This window comes from Dermacentor andersoni, chromosome 8 (assembly GCF_023375885.2).
Source record: "Dermacentor andersoni chromosome 8, qqDerAnde1_hic_scaffold, whole genome shotgun sequence".
Lineage (NCBI taxonomy): Eukaryota > Metazoa > Arthropoda > Arachnida > Ixodida > Ixodidae > Dermacentor > Dermacentor andersoni.
The window spans coordinates 150,593,600-150,613,537 of NC_092821.1; the positions used below are offsets into that span (position 1 = coordinate 150,593,600).

General features: G+C 47.6%; 1 protein-coding gene and 1 non-coding gene across 2 annotated transcripts; one reads left to right on the forward strand and one right to left on the reverse strand.

Moving 5' to 3' along the window:
* Positions 1 to 761: 761 nt before the first annotated feature.
* Positions 762 to 834, reverse strand: TRNAT-UGU (transfer RNA threonine (anticodon UGU)). Its single transcript has one exon. It is a non-coding gene; the product is annotated as a tRNA-Thr (tRNA).
* Positions 835 to 1,462: 628 nt separating this feature from the next.
* Positions 1,463 to 18,962, forward strand: LOC129383392 (uncharacterized). The gene is made up of 4 exons (XM_055067935.2): positions 1,463 to 1,612; positions 5,403 to 5,562; positions 6,283 to 6,406; positions 18,503 to 18,962. The coding sequence occupies exons 1-4, from the start codon at positions 1,463 to 1,465 to the stop codon at positions 18,687 to 18,689; spliced, it is 621 nt and encodes a 206-aa protein (XP_054923910.1). The 3' UTR covers positions 18,690 to 18,962.
* The last annotated feature ends 976 nt before the right edge of the window (positions 18,963 to 19,938 follow it).

Sequence of the window (19,938 nt, forward strand, 5' to 3'; positions counted from 1 at the left end):
GACATCGCGCGGACACAGCTAAAAAGCTTCCCACAGCCGTCGCCGAGCATTTCAACCAACCAGGTCATAACTTTGATGAACTTAAACTCTACATCTTACAGTCAAATGTCCGTTCTGAACGAGAAAGAAAATACAGAGAATCATACCTTATCCATAAGTTCAAGACATTGCAACCAATAGGCATAAACGTTTCAAAGGGAGCTTTAGAATCTATTCGCTATGCTAAATTTCAAGCTATAGGCAACAACACTTAGTTTGATTTCTTAGCGTATCCCCCCCTTTTTTCCCCCTTTCCTTTCCCCTTTTTGCTTTTTTATTTCAGCCGGCGTGTCAGACGCCGTTGACACGCCGGCTAACACGCGTGCGTTGACAGACGGGGGGGGGGGGGTGACCCTGGCCTTGTGCACAGCATTCCCTTACTCTCAATTCGACACGCTAACACACCTTCCCTCGTTGCCGCACCCTCTCCCCTTTAGAAGAACCCCACCTATATATACCGTGGCGAGGAAAGCATACGTCAAAAAAATGCCTTGAAGAAAAGTCCACTTGTTGAAACGTTGGCTCCTGCTTTCACCTTGTTCTCGTTTTGCTCATCGTCTTGAGTTTCCATCTCCTGTATTTCCCGTGTTTCCCCAAGTTAATAGACGTATCATAATAAGCCAACAAACAAAGACACCAAGGACAACATAGGGGAAATTATGCGTACTTAATAATTATATTAATGATAAGTTAATGGAAATGAAAGTGGATGAAAAATAACTTGCCGCAGGTGGGGAGCGATCCCACATCTTCGCATTACACGTGCGATGCTCTAACCAATTGAGCTACCGCGGCGCCGATTTCCCATCCACTTTCTTGGGTATTCATGTTTTGCTACTAGAATTAACCTTGGGAGCGTTAGCCAGCGCCACCACTCACAAACCTTGGCGGCAGATGTGGAACATCCTTTCTGCCGCAGGCGTCACGAGTACGTGATCATTTCGGGTGAAGGCAACTGGTCAATAAACCCACATATGCTATCTGAAGGCATCAATGTTTCCGGATTCGAGACCCTCGTTATGTAATCAGCGAGAAGAAAGGGGTTAACCGAGGGGCCCGATTTTTATCAATCATATCATAAGAAGCCAACAAACAGTCACCAAGGACAATATAGGGGAAATTACGTGTACTTAATAATTAAATTAAAGAAATGATAAATTAATGCTAATGAGAGTAGATGAAAAAACAACTTGCCGCAAGTGGGGAACGATCCCACGTCTTCGAATAATAATAATAATAATAATAATAATAATAATAATAATAATAATAATAATAATAATAATAATAATAAAATTTGATTCTTAGCCGATGGACCCTATGAATGCAAACAATAACACAAGCCCCGGAATTCTCTTAGCATTCGAGGAGGAGCTGCGTATGCGTCGCATGAAATGAAATTCAGCGTGCACCGCGCCTTTCGCAGATGGCTGAGCGCAGCCACAAGAAACCCAAGAGTGCGCAAGGCCAAAAAGCGGGGGCGCAAAGCGCCGATCCCGCCGCCAGCAAGCCAACCGCGACCAAGCTCGAAGCGATCAAGCCCGAAGCGTTAAAGCCCGAAGCGTCGGCTTCGCACGTAAGTGCCCATCGCAGTGCTTGCAACGACAAAATTCTGTACAGCTGCTAACATTTATTTTGGGCTATTGTTAATGCGGCATTGCAAGTACAGTAACCCTTCTCTATAACGAATTTGTTTTATATAAAATATCGCTTTATTCGAAGCTTCTTTTATAGTACCGACACCAATGCATGCAGTTAGAGCGGAATATTCAATATTCAAGGCGCAGTGGAGCCGGGCTTCGCATAATTAGTACGAAGTGCGGAGCTGGAAATCTGCACAGTAGACTGGCTCGGTACAGCCTATATACGTTGCAGGTGTTTGACGTAGTAGTTCTGCGGAAACCCGCAAGGTGGAGAGAAGTAATGTATAAAGGGAAATCACACATCCCCCCGTTCGTAGCAATTGCTACAAAGGAAACCTGTACGGGTTCCTCGAAAGGAAAGCCTCATAGTTGAAGAAAAATTCGTCCTGGTCCGGGACTTGAACCCGGGACCACCGCCTTTCCGGGGCAGCCGCTCTACCATCTGAGCTAACCAGGCGGCTAGCAGATGGCAGGGCGAAGTCGAATTTGTCGACAACACGAAGCAAAGGCAAGTGTTTGACGGAGTAGTTCTGCGGAAACCCGCAAGGTGGAGAGAAGTAATGAATAAAGGGAAATCTATATCGGTAACTATGAGCATGTAAATTTTCAGAAGTCGCAGTTAAACGAGTAGCATAGTACGTTTCCGCTACATTTCTTCTGCGCTTGGCGCACACGCAGATCCATCTTGCGGCAAACACAGAAGACCCTTTCCTCCCTATGTACGGCGTTGCCCCGACAGGTGGCGCGCCATTCGCCCGCTTCTCCCCTTCATCTCGTTTGAGCGCATTGGGGCCGTGCGGGGACCGGTGCGAGGATGCCCCAATACCCTTGCGTTTAAGAAGTTTTCTCGCTCTCTCCCTTTCCAACTTCCAGCGTACGTCACTCGAAGCCTCGTGTTTAGGCGACGCGGCTCCTCTTCCCGCTCACAGCGCGATTCCTAGGTGCAGCGTCCGATGCGGGACGCCTCTGACGTGATCGCTGCGCCGTAGCGCGTCTGGTGGGAAAGCGTCCTCTGCGATGTGTGCCGTGATGTTGGCGAGGAGTCATGCGTCTGCGTGGTACTCCCAAGCGAGATAGAGGACAATCCCATCGAGGCGTCAGCCCCATGATCGCGTCCGCCTTCATGGCGCGTCGCGGCCCGGCTGTCCGTGCCATCACGACGCTTGGCTCGCGTAGATCGTTTCTGCCTCCGAGACACCGAAGTATTTGGTTCGTTCCGCTTGCTCAGGAGCACGTTTCATCTTTGTGTGACTCAAGAGGATGCCGAGGCAATGAGTGCGCGGGGCGAACGGGGTGCGGTAACGCTATCGCGTTCCACTCTTGAAGGCGAAGCTTAAGCGTCCTCCAATTTTTTTCTCGTATCAACATGGACATATTGCGATAGCAATTATATAGACACTCCAGGCGCATTTCCGCCGTCGCCGTGAGGTTCCGTATAAAGTCCATGTGCGATAACATCGTGGCCGCACACCGTATGCTGCGTGTGCGAGGTTGAACCGAGGCTGGTGACTCGATCTCGCGAGCGCTAGGGAAGCAGGCGGGGAGGAAGCGCGCAAGGCACCGGGGGGGGATGGGGGTGGGAGGGGCTTCTACTTAGGTGGCGTCTGCGCATGGCGCAGCTGATCGCGGCCGCACGGGCCTTGAAAGCGATCTGCAATGTGTATAGAGTCTAGGTACGCTACTGAAAGCTTCGTGTGTGCTGTGTTCTCGCCGCTTAGTTCGCGTTGAAGCGTGAGCGAATGTCAGTTCGCTCGCTGCTGCTGCCGCTCTTCCTCACGCCAGTGTTTCGACAGCGCGTGTCCGCGGTCATCGAGTGAGATGTGTTTGTTTGCCTGTGCGCGCGTGACACTATGCTTGTTCGTAAGCGAATGTTTACAAGTTTATACGATAGATAGTACTATCATTACTTCATATAGCTGTCTCATAATTTGTTACCACAATTGATCAATCGCCTTCTCGAGCGAAACTGCGACTTTTTTTTTTTGTTAACACGATCAACGTTTGCACTAATATGTCGAAGTTTTCTTAAATACACTTTCGCTTTTCGATGCCGAGTGTGCGAAGAGGGAGCCGCCTCGCTGAGATGGTCGGCGTGTGCTGTCCGTTCGCGAGGCAAAATGTTCTCGCATCGCAGCTCCTGATCACGCCCGTGTTTCAGTACAAGGCGCTGCTTTGCAGAACACGCGTGCTTCCAACATAACTTTATTCTATTATTTACTACTTTGTGAAAGAAACACTACAGTGTGTTTCTTTATTATGCCTGTGTGAGCGGCGCTAGATGCGGACGCCTCGCCTCGGTTGTGGAGACGGACCGGCGAATAACCGGGCGCTGCTGGCGCATGGCAGATCTCACTGCGAGGGTTGGTTGTTCGTACGGTTGGTACGTCGTCCAAAATTATATCATGTTGGAACTTGAAATCGGTTGCATGCGGTAGTTGGTACAAGTCGGAAGCGGGCGGTACATATATGTCTCTTGCGAGCAGACAGAATAGTACTGCCTATGCTTCATGGAAACGAGGAAGCAGCGTGCCGTCGTGCTCCGCTCAAGTATCCCGGCTTCCCCTTTATGCGCGAATGCCCATCTGCGTATATCCGTTTATACATGGCGTGAATCGGTGTCAGCACGTGCACGGTGAGTGATGTATATGCGTCCACCCATCGCTTTCCACACAGGTAAATGGACCTTGCCGGGCCTATAGTAACATGCTACACATCCGCTCCTCATATCCGTTTATTCATGGCGTGAATAGGCGTCAGCAGTGGGGAGTGATGTCAATGCGCCGTTAAAAGGAAAATGTAAATCGCGCTCATGTTTTTTTCGTAGTGCAGGCTTTACAATCTTCAGTCTCCTCCTCGCACTCCTTCGTTTATCGGTGTACTGCCACACGACGACATTTTGACTGGATGGTTAGCGAAGGAAATGCTACCGCGCTTAAGACGAAGCTTTAACTCGGCTGCTCATATATCTGGACCTTGCCGGGCCGAGATTGTAACAGACTGCACATCCTCTCCTCATATCCGTTTATTCATGGCGTGAATTGGCGTCAGCAATGGGGAGTGATGTCAATGCGCCGAACCAGCGCTTTTCCAGAGAAGTGAGTGGACCTGGCTGGGCCGACAAGCTCGCCGAGCTTGCAAAACGTCAGGAAGCCCGAGCAGCCACTAAACATATATATTGATGACAACGTCGCGAGGTGCTGCCAACTCAGATAGCATTCTTGCTTACATTAAAACCATATTAAAATACGTTCTAAGCAACGTTCGCTGTTAATATATTCTGTAAGATGTACTTATGCATGCAGGAGAATCGAACAATACTTGGAGTTTGAAATTTGGTATCAGTAGTCATTTAACACCAAATAGGCTGCTGTAACGCTAGCAGTGAGCTGCATGCCATAGAGTGCATCCCGGCTAGGGCATCGACAGACAGATAATCCATATTTTTTAACCACATGAGCACATCAATCTCATATATAAACCAAGCGTTCTCTTAAAAGTTTATTTTAGAGAATACGTTCTTCGTCCTAGTAGTTAGTGTTGTATTACGTGAGAAAACCTGAATGAAGGAAACCTGAAGCTGAAAAGCGGATGTTTTACCAATTATATAGCCCCAAATGGGTGCATAATTAAACTGTTCATTTGCTTTAGACACGACTTCAATTGAATTCTGACGATTATATGGTCGAGCGACAGGTGGGCTCTTGTGTTTTCAATCGTTCGCAGCCACAGGCCGCTTCCCTCCCGGGTGTGGAGCGCAGTCCCTTTCGCAGTATGAAAAACCCTGGCGCCAAAGGTCATGGGGCCAAAGGTCCTGGCGTCAAAATTACTAGCGGCAAGAGCCCCCTGTTTTCCATCACAAGTCACGGCACCACCAGCGACAAAGGTCTGGATACCTGCAGCGTTGCACTTACATGCAGTTATGATATTTTATGTTTTCCGCTGCAAAAACGGGTAAATACAGGCGTTGCAGGCATTAGCCACCTCGCACTATGCCTTTTGGAACCGCACCAGCACAAATGAACCGCTCTTCTAAAATCTCCAGGATGATACCATTTCCCAAAGTGCGGGACGAAGCATGTGGCCATTTTAGTTGCATTTCTTATTCAATGCATAAAAGAGCGTTCTGGTAAAAAAAAAGTCGAACAACAGTGCATTTTTACGGCTAGTCTGCATTATCTCAAAAATAGTGTCATTCTGCATGGAAATTTATTCTTTATACGCCTCGCAATCTCACCGGCTACAACATGTAAATTGCAATATGTGCCATAAGGCAGTTAAGTAAGATAATTAGTGAATTTTTGTAAATTAGTTGAGTATGTGTTTCGATTTCTCGTGGTAGTAATGTCCGCGGCCTCTTCGAATAGTCTTGCTCAAGGACAAGAATCATGCTATCCGCCACGACTCAAGGTCAATAATAATGCTAAAATACCGGAAAACTACGGCGTGCCTCACAATAAAATTATGGTTTTGCCACGTAAGACGTCCCAGAATTCAAAACACGGGCTCCGTTTCGTGCCTTCATATCGCCGCTAACGCAGTTGTACTGCAGCTGCTGTGGGGTATGATAAAGCACGTGCACAGTTCTGAAGAAAGTCTTCTCCAGCGACAGCCGGGGGGAGTACCATTGCGGCCTCCGGTCCTCTCGCGGCCTTGAGTCCATCAGTGGTCAACCCAGGGTGTGCCAGCGGTCCGAAAGAACAGGACGCAACTGCCGACATCCCCGAGAAGTGAGTTGCATGTGGAACGAGCCTGTCCAGGCCCCCTGGCGAGGGACTCGGCGTTCGAATAGACGAGGGACGACGAATGGACAAGACAGTCCGTTCGTCGGAAGCTTCGTTTAAATGAACTCGACGTGAGCGGGTCGTATATAAAGTCGAGATTGCCCAACCCGACCCGACTTCGTTTACACGAATCTACACTCTTAGAACGGTTGCGCACTTTGGGGTGTATATTTGTCCCACAACGATAATCGTCATATGCCTTGCTTGCGTTTCCTTTCTTGAAAACTCGGCGCTCGCTACTTTACTGTCGAGAATGCTGCGTCACACTAGAGACATTTAGCGTGTCCGGTATTCGGGCAAGCGCGGGCGGTTTTCCGGTTTAGCGGGGGCGTCAACGTGAGCGGCCAGATTGGTGGCGCCAGCTGGTGGCGCAAAGCTCAACCACACAAACACAGAGCTAATTACTATATTCTGCTTAGCTGCTGGCGTAAATTTTCGACCGTGGCGTAATCGTGTTCACAATTACGCCATTGCCAAAAATTTGCACGGGTGGCGAAGCAGGATATGGTGAGTTACTGCAGTTTGAGCCATGCGTTTGTTTGGTTGAGCTCTACAACACCAGGCGGCTTCACCGCTCACGTTTACGCCCCGACCATCCGGTAATCCGCCCAAACCGCTGCCGTTTACCGGAATAGCGTACAAGCTAAAAGTCTCTACTGATAACGCGCACGCCGTTCGTGACTGGGAAGTACCGGACTCGCAGCGTTAAAAGGAAACGCGGGCAAGACAGATGACGGTTATCATTGTGGGACAAGATACACCCCAAAGGGTGTAAATTTTTCTAAGAGTAACTTAAAACGGCTGCACCATTTGGGGTGTATATTTGTCCCACAACGATAATCGTCATCTGCCTTGCTTGCCTTTCCTTTCTTGAAAACTCGGCGCTCGCTACTTTCCTGTCGAGAATGCTGCGTCACTCTGTTAACGCGCATGCCGTTCGTGACTGGGAAGTACCGCGCTTGCAGCGTTAAAGAAAGGAAAGACAGATGACGATTATCGTTGTGGGACAAGATAAGCCCCAAAGGGTGTACATTTTTCTAAGAGTGAAGAGTATATCGTACACTCTTACACTATAAAAACTGTTGCACCCTTTAAGGTGTATTTCCTTTCATTAACGCGGCGAGCCCGGTACTTTCCAGTAACGAATGGCAAGCGCGTTATCATCATGACATAGCATTCCCGACAGGAAAGTAACGAGCGCAGCGTTTTCAAGAAAGGAAATGCGGGCAAGACAGATCACGATTATCGTTGTGTGGCAAATATACACTCCAAAAGGTGTAAACTTTACACCCCTTGAGGCTTATCTTGTTCCACAACAATAATCGTCATCTGTCTTGCGCGCGTTTTCTTTCTTTAACGCTGCGAGCCCGGTACTTTCCAGTCACGAACGGCATGCGCGTTATCAGTGTGACGCAGCATTCTCGACAGGAAAGTAGCGAGCGCCGAGTTTTCAAGAAAGGAAACGTAAGCAAGGCAGATGACGATTATCGTTCTGGGACAAATATGCACCCCAAAGGGTGCAACCGTTTTAAGAGTACGTCAAAGTTACGCCCTTCGGGGTGTATCTCTGCCACACAACGATAATAGTCGTCTGCCTTGCTTGCGTTTCCTTTCTTGAAAACGCCGCGCCCGCTACTTCCCTGTCGGGAATGCTATGTCATGCTGGTAATGCGCATGCCGTTCGTTACTGGAAAGTACCGGGCTCGCCGCGTTAAATAAAGGAAATGCGGACAAGACAGATGACTATTATCGTTGTGTGGCAAAAGGGTGTAATTTTGCTTAAGAGTGTTGTTGTGGGACAAGATAAGCCCCAAAGGGTGTAATCTTTTAATTATTAAGAGTGTAGCAGGTTGAATTCTATGGCATGTTGGGCGCGATCTTCACGTGTTACGCGTGTACCGCATAGGATGTAGTTTTGTGCTTCTACGTCGATTGTATTACAGATGCATATGAGTATAGTATATATTCAAGCGCTATATGGATCAAATGTTTGGATTAAGGCGTTAGAACTGCTCGCGCGCGATATGCTCATCCACAGGCTGCCTACATCGGGCAAGTCTTCACGGAATGTATAAGAATGTTTAGTGCAAGGTGAGCTGTACGATGTTATATTTTTCGAAAAGAAAATCGTGGCTTACGTCGTGTGTAAAGGTGTAAAGGCACGAGCGGTGAACGTTCGCCCGGGGCGGGAAAGTCGCCCGTAGATTTACGGTCATTTGTGCTTTGTCTAACACTGATAACGTTGGTTCAGCTAAAAAGCGTGGTGTTATAAAGGCACCGCCGCCGCCCTCCGTTTTGACCGTGCAACTTCTCTCGGTTTTGACTGACTGACTGTCTGAATGTTGACCGACTGCTCACTGCTGGCAGAACTGGCTGGCCCTCATTTCCTTGTACGTTTCTCTCTCAATTCCGGCAGCTGTCAAACGGCAAAACTACCAGTAAGCGACCTCTGCCGATATGGGTGCTGCTGCTGCTTATTTAATGGCATTCTCTTTGAAACGGGACGGTTACAAATAGTCACTTAGCTAGCTTGCTTGACTTAATCAGGCATCAGGCGATGACATAAGGTGGCGCCATCTACCGGTAGCGCCTCGTGCCCGTGGTATGAGGGCACGGCCGATATAGGTGGCCGTGATGAGGGACAAAGTGGTGTACTCCTCGTAGTTTCGCGCGGGTGGCGCTGTGACCAGTACACCGCTATGCCACGACACCGAGCGGAGAGAGAGCAAGTTTGCCTATTTGCCGACAGACGCCAACGCCACTCCTTCCCCTGGTGGAGAGTGGCATCACCATGCCTCAGGTCGCCATCACCGTGAGGCGCCAGCCCCGCCGTTGTTTCGCGGTGGTTCAGCGGTCGGGTAGCCAAAGAGCCTGGTACTGTAGTGTGATGGAACTGCCCCAACAGTGACGAAAATCCCGGGGTCTGCAGCCCCGTGTGAAGTTCTACAGTTTCCCGGATAATTAATATGAAAAAGAATGCGGGCAGGCAAGGGTAACCATATGCTAATATAATGCTAATTTATTGCTAATGTTGTTGTGCAGCGCCGCGTTGTCGTTTTTACCTTCCTTTTGTCCGTGTCTTGTGTTGCGCTGTTACGAACCTTACAATGTCCGCCTTCTTCAGATGGTCAGCGTACCCGAAGAGGTTGACTTGCGTCAGGCAGGTCTTGAAAAGATTCGTTTAATTAAAAAAAAAGAAAGAAGCTAACTTGGAACGAGGTATATTGCAAGAGCTTCTGAATTTGATGCTGCCAGCAATGCCTCATGCTGGAAAAACATCGAGAAATGTAGGACAATAAGTAGCTGAGAAGCCAAAACGAAACTGTCTTCTCTTGCACTGTTTCCTGCGTTTATTCTCTCGTGATGAATGAGCAGTATATTTATATACGTATTTGCACCGTGCGGTGTGCTTTAAGTAACAACATACGATTATCTGATACAGAACATAAGCAATGATTGTTGCGTGAACGTTTCAGGGAGCTCTTCGAAAATAATCTCATTGTGCAAAAAATATAAGAACTTCGTTGCGCACGGAGCCATGCGAAAACCCTTCGCAACGAACCACGATTTCTCTGAACCCCTTGATTACTTATCATAGCTACGCTGCGGACCACAGCGCGGCTGAGGCTCACACGGCGTTGATAAAACCATTCGTTCTTACTTCCGCTCCTCTACTTCCGACACGGCCAGCGTGGCAGCTGTGTCCACGTGATCCCTCATGCTACGTCACACCGACGGCAGCGCCAGTCCTTTCAGTGGGAAGCTCTCTCATAGCAAATAGTTTGAACTGTACGGTTCGACTCAGCATTTCGATGTGGTGACGTGGCGCAGCATGCGGTTTCCGTCGCTGCTGTTGCTGTCACCCGAGGAGCAGGCCCGGCGGGACGAGCGCTGGCGTCGGCGCACCCGTCTCAACCCGGTCTTCTTCGTTCTCACCTCGGTGGGTGGCTTGGCGGTGCTGGCGGCGCTATGGATGCTGCTGCCACAATTTGTGATCGTGCTCTGGCCGCCCACCAGCAACGCGCCCATGGGCAACTTCAGCAGCTGGGCAGCCGTCACCGTCAAGGAGTGCGCCGGCGTGCCAAGGTTACCATTAAGTGATATACAGATGATGACTTGCCGAGGGCCTTCAGTTGGTGCATATTAATGGGGCAGAAATGCATGACCACCGACCGGTCGCGGAAAATTTCGTGCATAGTCCATGAGCGTAATAAACAGACACCTATAGTTGGATACAACTTAAGTCTGCAGTGAAGCCCTGCCCACACCCTCATAACCGTCAGCCACTGTTCCTCCGCGAGGCTGCAAATAGTGTACTTCAAACTTTCCCTGTTACCTAAATAAGGAGGTAGCCACAAAAAATTAAACTATAAGCACATAATTTTATACCTTTTTCACTCGTCTATTAAAGTGGAACGGTGAAAGCCTAATAATTTATTGAACTGAAATGATGTGCTTGCTTCGCCGCAACTATATACTGCCAAGTTTCACTTCAGTTGACATTAAAATTTTATGTGTAAACGGGGCTCATCAGTGAAATGAATTGTACCGCGGACTTTTCAAGAGTGAAATGATCAGACTCCATACACTTTGTCCATGTCTGTTGCACACCTTATCGCTTCCGCCGATGAAAAGACTCTTCAAGAACAGCAGAGGCTCCTGAGGTATCAAGTACGACGCCATTTTGAAAACGTCGCACGACGACGACTTTGTTTGCTTCTGTGATTGGCTAGCGTATTAACACAACGTCGCGCGGTCCGTGTACCAACTGCTGTTTTTTACTGTAGTTACTACTATTACTAAAAAGAGGAGGGGGAGGGCTGTGTCAGTGAGCTTTCTGTTTGCGAATGAAATCGATCCAATGCCTCGAGGCGTGTGTCAAATCTCTCCTCTTCCGTTTTTCTTTTTATTAACGCATCTGCGCATGCGCGTACAGATATTTCGTGACGACGTTATGGCATAAACAGTTAACAGAAGCACTTGATCCGCATTCATCCCTTTTCTTTCGTGCTGTGCAGCTTTTTGCTCTCACTAACTATGCCGAGCCTAACACCGGTGTCACACGTACACTTCTGATCGTGATCGGAACCAATCTGAAACAAGCTTGATTCGGATCGGGTGTTGCTAATAGGCGGAAAGTTTTAACTTTTCCGTGGGGGTGAGGGGGCTGTGCCCGACCAGCTTTTACACGCGCGCACGCACGCGCACACACACACACACACACACACACACACGCACGCACGCACACGCACGCACACACACACACACACACACACACACACACACACACACACACACACGCACGCACGCACGCACGCACGCACGCACGCACGCACGCACACGCACGCACACACACGCACGCACGCACACACACACACACACACACACACACACACACACACACACACACACACACACACACACACACACACACACACACACACACACACACACACACACACACACACACACACACACACGCGCGCGCGCGCGCGCGCGCTATATATATATATATATGAGAATTTACAATACCTCTTAGTAGGAGACAGTTCAATTTCACAGCCTGAGTCCTCTCCCACCACCAAGAATCTGGCGTCTCTCGGTGGTGTAATCTTCCTTCGTATAATTGTCGCATACTTCACTATCACTAATACTGCTTCGCCTTTCCGTCGAAACTGCAGCGTCTCCCTGCCTTTTTTTTTCTTTTTCTGTGAGTCCGAGTATAAGCGCACCTGCGCATGACGGCTGTTGATTCTCATTTTGAATGAATCCGGCGTGCCCTCATTTCGGTTGCCGAGTGAATCATACAGGGTGACCCAACTATCATGCACCAAGACTTAAAAAAAGAACAGTCGCGTTACTCAAACAAAATCTAGTGCATACTGTTTCCAGTACAATGGAGGAGCCTCCAGTAATTCCTTGGTTCCTGAAATTTAATTCAACAATTGCAATTAATTATCTAATTAGAGAAGTACTGTCCTAATTATCGAAGCGTCAACGAGGCATTTGTAGGCACCCCCAAATGAAATATAACTGCTGCGTTTTCAGCGACGTACTTATTGCGTGCAATTTTTTTCCTACTGGCAAACCAACCTCACCAAACATGAAAAAATACCATGTCACTGTGCTCACCTGCATCATAAAGCAGCACCCTCAAATAAGCTGATTGAAAGCAACTGCATTGCCTGTCGCAAACCCGAAGAGACAGCGCATCACCGTGATAATGGTACGAATGGAGCATCAACAGCAGGTCTCACGGCTTTGCAGCTATCCCTTCCTCTCTACGCCACACTTATTATCCGTCTCTCAAGGCCGACTGATCCCATTGACAACAAAAGCCCCTTGATAATGCGGCCGAAGCGCCGCTCTGACTATCCACGAAACGCGAAAAGCAATGTAATACGCATATATCATGTTTCAAAATCCCGGCTTTGCTCGCACCGCATCGACAGTGTGTGCGTGCAGCTATATTTCGCACCAGAAACTTACTTCGGACAAAAGCTAAATTAAAGCGGCAGTTTTAGTTTTCATGAGAGTATATACATGCTGCAAAAACAGGTTTGTGGCATAAAATAACAGCGCAATAAACAGACCTGGAAGCGACCCACGTGTTGAGAAAAAGCAAATCGATGCGTTAAAGTAAAACACCACTTCTTATTGAGCCAAATTGGAAATTGGGAGGACTGCACAAACAAACAAAAATACATCAGATTTTTCTCTGTGCCCTTATTATCTATGAATTCGTAAGCGCCGTTGAACACCAGCTGCCGCCTAGAGGACGTGTTCGAATAGGTCTCCTTTTGCAGCTACACAGTACTGAGTCCGGTTTACCACATCTTCAGTGGCTTTCTTGATGACCGACCTCGAATTGTACGGCAGACATCTGTTATCCTTGTCTTGAGCTAACCTGATGTCCGTCTCGATCATGTAAGCACGATCTTTCACATAACCCCAAAGAAAGAAATAGAGTGGAGAGAGTGTAGAATGAAGGGAAGTGAGGTGACCTAGCCGGTCAAATTACAGGCCCGTGCCTTCCAACATATTGCGCATGAAAAGTCGCATCCAGCCAGTTTCGTGCTCGGCTGCTGCTGTGGCTGGTGCTCCATCTTGCTGATACCACTGAAGTGGAAGTCATGACAGCGGCACTTCGCTGAGAAACTCGTCCACCACTCCTCCTAGAATTTCGTCCACGTAGCGCTGTCCAGTCAGTGTGATCGAAGATGATGGGACTGATTATAGCACCGGCGTAAATTCAACACCCCACGTTGAACGACCACTGGTACTGGTGCCGGTTGTGCTTTACCCAGTGTAGGTTAGAGTCCCTCCAATAGTGTGCATTATGCAAATTTACCTTCTGTGAAAATTGGCTTCATCTGTGCACATGATGTTGCTCAAAAAGTCCGGTGACTCATCGGCTTTTGTGAGGACCCAATTCGAGAAATCTAGATGATTCTACACGTCCCTATCTTCTAAGCATTGGGGTTGGTTAAGGTGGTAGAACTGTGAAGCAGTAAAAGCAGTGAAGAAGAAACTAGGAATAGGCAAGAATAAGATGTATGCGTTAAGAGACAAAGCCGGCAATGTCATTACTAATATGGATAAGATAGTTCAAGTGGCTGAGGAGTTCTATAGAGATTTATACAGTACCAGTGGCACCCACGACGATAATGGAAGAGGGGATAGTCTAGAGGAACTTGAAATCCCACAAGTAACGCCGGAAGAAGTAAAGAACGCCTTGGGAGCTTTGCAAAGGGGGAAGGCAGCTGGGGAGGATCAGGTAACAGCAGATTTGTTGAAGGATGGTGGGCAGATTGTTCTAGAAAAACTGGCCGCCCTGTATACGCAATGCCTCATGAACTCGAGCGTACCGGAATCTTGGCAGAACGTCAACATAATCTTAATCCACAAGAAAGGGGACGCCAAAGACTTGAAAAATTATAGACAGATCAGCTTAGTGTGCGTTGCCTACAAAGTATTTACTAAGGTAATCGCAAATAGAATCAGGAACACCTTAGACTTCTGTCAACCAAACGACCAGGCAGGATTTCGTAAAGGCTACTCAACAATAGACCATATTCACACTATGAATCAGGTGATAGAGAAATGTGCGGAATATAACCAACCCTTATATATAGCTTTCATTGATTACGAGAAAGCGTTTGATTCAGTCGAAGCCTCAGCAGTCATGGAGGCATTACGGAATCAGGGTGTAGACGAGCCGTATGTAAAAATACTGAAAGATATCTATAGCGGCTCCACAGCCACCGTAGCCCTCCATAAAGAAAGCAACAAAATACCACTAAAGAAAGGCGTCAGGCAGGGAGATACGATCTCTCCAATGCTATCCACAGCGTGCTTACAGGAGGTATTCAGAGACCTGGATTGGGAAGAATTGGGGATAAAAGTTAATGGAGAACACCATAGTAACTTGCGATTCGCTGATGATATTGCCTTGCTTGGTAACTCAGGGGACCAATCGCAATGCTTGCTCACTGACTTGGAGAGGCAAAGCAGAAGGGTGGGTCTAAAAATTAATCTGCAGAAAACTAATGTTTAACAGTCTCGGAAGAGATCAGCAGTTTACGATAGGTAGCGAGGTACTGGAAGTGGTAAGGGAATACATCTACTTAGGACAGGTAGTGACCGCAGATCCGGATCATGAGACTGAAATAATCAGAAGAATAAGAATGGGCTGGGGTGCATTTGGCAGGCATTCTCAGATCATCAAGAGAAAAGTGTATAACCAGCTGTGTCTTACCAGTACTCACCTACCGGGTGAGTACTGGTACTCACCGGGCAAAGTACTGAGTACCGGGCAAAGGGACGACGCAACGAGCCATGGAAAGAAGAATGATGGGTGTTAGGTTAAGGGATAAGAAAAGAGAATAAGGGCGTTCGAACAATCGTGTTGTTCGTCCATTCCGGGGCAGGATTCACGAGACGGTCTCGCAGAAGCATGGATCGGCGCACGCGCAGAACGTCCGCGCCGTTTGCCGAGCCGAGACAAAGAGGAAGAGCCTTCTCCTTTCCGCGCCCAAGTAACCCCGCTGTTAGGTGGCGTTAACAGAGCCACACTCGCGCCATCTCTCGCAATGCGCATCAACCACACCACAGGAGCAATGCAGGAAAACAACATATCAGGGGACGCGTGAGAGTCGCGCATCCCCACAAGCCGAAGCTATAGAATGCAGCCTAACCGAACTTGAACGTTACAGAAAAAAAAAAATAACTGATTACAAATAGTTATACTTCCTTCATATATCTAATTGATTGCAGTTACCAGTCACTGCCTCACGAAAGTACCTGAGGAAGTACTCAGTAGTAATCGATTACGTCTACGTTACTTTCCTCCGAATATTTATTGACAGTGCATAGATGCAGTGAACAGAACGAGCTGGCCTGGCTCCTTTCGTGCTTCCTCTGCAGCCCATCATACATAGATTATCTGCATGTAACAATTGCTTTAAACAAATTGCGTTGGTCAGCGTCCCTCATTTCCGTTGTGGAGACATCAGCAGCAACACTGAAAACTTGCTAGAAGAGGAAAGAGAGAAGGTAAAGAGAGGGAGGCCGGCCACTTCGTTCGACGTACGCGCTGGTGGGCTGATATAAATAATCCCGACCGGGTGAGGTGGGTCTTCACCGCAGGAATCGGGAAACGACGATGAAGCCAGGCATCGCGAGGATGAAGAAAAATAGAAAAGATTGTGTTCACTTCAATGGTACATGACTGCGACTCTCATCTGAGTCTCGAGCGGTCTTATTAACACGTGGGCCAACATGGCCTTAAGTAACCTCTGGCGGTCCTGTCATCGTCGCCTTCTTCTGGAGCCTGTCTTTCCCTTTTGCCCATCCTTGGTGTCAGCTCGGGGGAAAGGCGTGACGTTGTCTTGACGTTCGGTTTCTGCTTCTATCCTTTTGTGTCAGCTCGGAGAAAAGCGGGACGTCGTCTTGACGTTCGGTTTCTGCTTCTATCCCTTTGTGTCAGCTCGCAAAGAACAATCGAGGTGGTGTTGATTCGGAGAAGAGGGCAATATGTTGATGTGGGGAAGCCTGTTTGAATGCTTCTCACACCTGACATGTCGATCATAATAGGGTATAGTCGGTGTTGTAATGTATGCGGATCATGCGTTATTGTGGTTACTCAGCATCTGGGTCCTGTATGAAGTCCAGTGCTTCATTGTTGCTGGGACTTAGAGAAGACGCTCTCGGTCGAGCTAATGAAAAGATGAAAAAAAAAAGTCAATTTGTTATTTCCTGGCATTAACGTTCTCAGTGATCTTCCAGACGTACGAATACCTGTTCAATTGATTGGCCAACATCTGGTGGAGCGTTAAGATGAGGAAATCAATACGGAGCCCCCCGAGCTGCCCGTCTGAACACGAGCATTTGCGAGCCTGCTGCGTGGCACGATCTACCGCAGTTCTCGCCATATTCAGGTTGTGAATGTTGTGTCGCTTGTTACAGCTTGTCTTCTCAATAAAGTAACTGGTTACATGTAATTGGTTACTGAAAAAAAAGTAATTAAATTACAGTGAGTCTTACCGAGTAAACAAAGTAATCATTAAATTAAAAATAAATACAAAGAATACAACTTTTTACAAGTAGTTCATTACACGTAATTCGTTTCGTACAAATCTGAACCTAAACATGTAATCGAACCTTATAATCTATACCCTTCGCCCATTCGAAGAAAAAAGAAGCGAGCAAATCGAGAATTCGCTCATTTTTCTTTGGTCAAGAAATATACTGTATTTCACTCAATAAAACCATGTAATGTTGTTAATCATAATGCCAGTACTCCTATAATTGTCATCTTTGAACATATGCTAAAACATCTGTTATTGGTTGTGATGCAAACCTACTCGTAGGACTGCTTACTACTATTTGCAAATGTTTAGACTAAAGGTAAGCTGATGCTATGATATTTTCAGTGCTAGTATTTATCTTGTTAACTGCACATTCCTCTGTTATCGAAAAAAGTGAAATGTTAATTTTTGTGGCTTTCCTTATATGTTCGACTGGTTATTATTGCGAAGTGTAAATATGTGTATTCATGTGAAATATTTATTTCTGATGTAGCGATATATGCCATAACCATTTGGTAACAGCCAGTACAGTCAACTCCCACTAATCCGACTTTCCGCTTAATTCGAACGCACTGGAAAGCTCCAGAGACAAACTATACATAGCTATGGAATGAAATATTTCTTAGTGCGAGCCACTTTGGTTAATACAACCGCCACCGACCCCCCCCCCCCCCCTTATATGTTCGACTGGTTATTATTGCGAAGTGTAAATATGTGTATTCATGTGAAATATTTATTTCTGATGTAGCGATATATGCCATAACCATTTGGTAACAGCCAGTACAGTCAACTCCCACTAATCCGACTTTCCGCTTAATTCGAACGCACTGGAAAGCTCCAGAGACAAACTATACATAGCTATGGAATGAAATATTTCTTAGTACGAGCCACTTTGGTTAATACAACCGCCACCGACCCCCCCCCCCCTCATCCCCCCCCCCCTGCACACACACTCCATGCGCGCCGCTGTTACTGAAATCTTGAAAACATAACGAAATTCAGCAGATGCTGCTACTAGTTCCATATGCGTGAAACTGTTTTATTTAAATGTAATTTTATCTTTTAATGGCCGACGATCTTTCTGCTTGTCAAGTAATTCGTTCGCGCTTGTTTAAAGTATTATGACATGCTGAAGCAGCTTTTAAACATGTCAGCGCTCTTCGCCTCATGCCTGTTGATTCGCGTTTCAAAAGAAAGAAGCAAACATGACAGACTACTTCAAGCAATTAAGAAATGTTTGAATTCGTCCATTTTGCCGTCGTTCGTTTATTCGACCAAATCTTGCGGTACTGCGAGGGTCGAATTAACGTGAGCCGACTGCACCAGTATCTGACCAGATGTTATTGTTCCGTCGGGCCCGCAACTATAGCCTTCGGCTATGGGTCCAACCAGTTTTGGAAATTTTGTATGTCATAAAAGTCTGTAACATATATTTAAAGATGAATTCTCGCAGGCGAGTGTTCGCGGAACGTGGAACCGTAGGCGACGCGGCAGTGGCGCTGACAATGTGCACCTGCGTCGCCCTGCCCATCCACTGCGGCCTTGGAGGTGGCGTCATGGCGCTCTACTACAACAAGTACGACACTAGTCGCAAAGAAAAACGATACCTGATCTGTACTAGTAAATTATACCTTCTATAGAATACCAATAAATTGTGTAGAAACCATCGACGATGATTGTCAGTGTAAGCGAATAGCCGAACCCTTCTATAAAAGCTATTCACTTTAATAAAAAAGAAAAAGAAAATGATGCGCTCGAAGCCGTTAATCAGCACATCAGTAGCGGTGGCTATATAAGTCGATGCACCATACGTGTGTTGTCTCCAGCGATGCGAGCACCGGCGTGGAAGGCGACTGCCACCCTCCTCTCCCGCAACCTCCACAGGATCGAGGGGAGAAGAAGAGCAGGGCTGCCCTGCCCAACGTTACTAGACTAGCTTCAGTTGTAAAACTTTTCGCCCGCGCGCCTACAGCCGCTGTCGCCACTTGTGTGACAGCCGCTAGATGGAAGCGCCGTTCCATTGAGCTCCACTGCAGACGCCTCGCCGCAGCCTTGGGTTCGTGCGGACGTGCAGTTTGCGCGTGTTTTACGCTCTCTGGCATTCTCCCTTGTCCGAATTAGTGATACCATGAGAAAGCGGTATCCACCTACAGCAATAAGATTTATCGGACCAGTTGGTTCATACTGAAGGAAGGGTAAACTGCACGAAAGGAAGAAACGCATACAGTGAAGCACAGAAGCTGCGTTTCTAAATGTCGTGTGTTTCTTCCTGTCGTCTTAACGTTTCGCGCAGTTAGGCTCAGGAGCCTGCAGATCTGGCCAAAGTGCGTGATTGTAGGGTGATCTTCATCCCCACCGAAGCTTCTCACTACGCGAAGGAAGAGCTACAAGAAGAAAGGTCAGTGTTTGTACACACAAGCCACACACACAAAAAAAAGTCGTCGGCTTTTTTACTCCGTGAAGATGGTTAACCAGCGAAGCTGAAACCTGCGGCCCCTGTATTTATCACTGGGTTAATCCCGAGGGTTCATTAAAGTATTTCTCAATTACGAGGTTAAACATACAGTCGGCTGCGACAGAGAGAACGACGTCACTGACGGTATGCCCGCAGTCCGCCGTTGGCGCTTGCGTTTGATGTTTCAAGTTTGCTCGGCGGCGGGGTTAGCAGCCTTCGCCCGCCATTTGCCGCTTGTGATTCAATATTAAATCTATCCGCTACGTAAGACAATGAGTGGCTCATACTCCCTTAAGCAATGGCTCATACCCCCGTACACGCGGCCTCCCAATTACGACGACAGATGAGAAGTGAAATTCTACGTTGGAATGACGAACGGCAGCGCAGCCTGCTGTGGAAGACGACGACGAACGCGGGAGCAGTACACGAACGCG

What these genes read in the sequence shown, in the direction of transcription:
- LOC129383392 (XM_055067935.2), top strand. Translation starts at nt 1,463, where the DNA reads ATGGCTGAGCGCAGCCACAAGAAACCCAAGAGTGCGCAAGGCCAAAAA. An exon ending in CGGCACCACCAGCGACAAAG is followed by an intron (nt 5,563 to 6,282) that starts GTCTGGATACCT and finishes AGTCTTCTCCAG; the next exon opens with CGACAGCCGGGGGGAGTACC. An exon ending in ACTGCCGACATCCCCGAGAA is followed by an intron (nt 6,407 to 18,502) that starts GTGAGTTGCATG and finishes GAATTCTCGCAG; the next exon opens with GCGAGTGTTCGCGGAACGTG.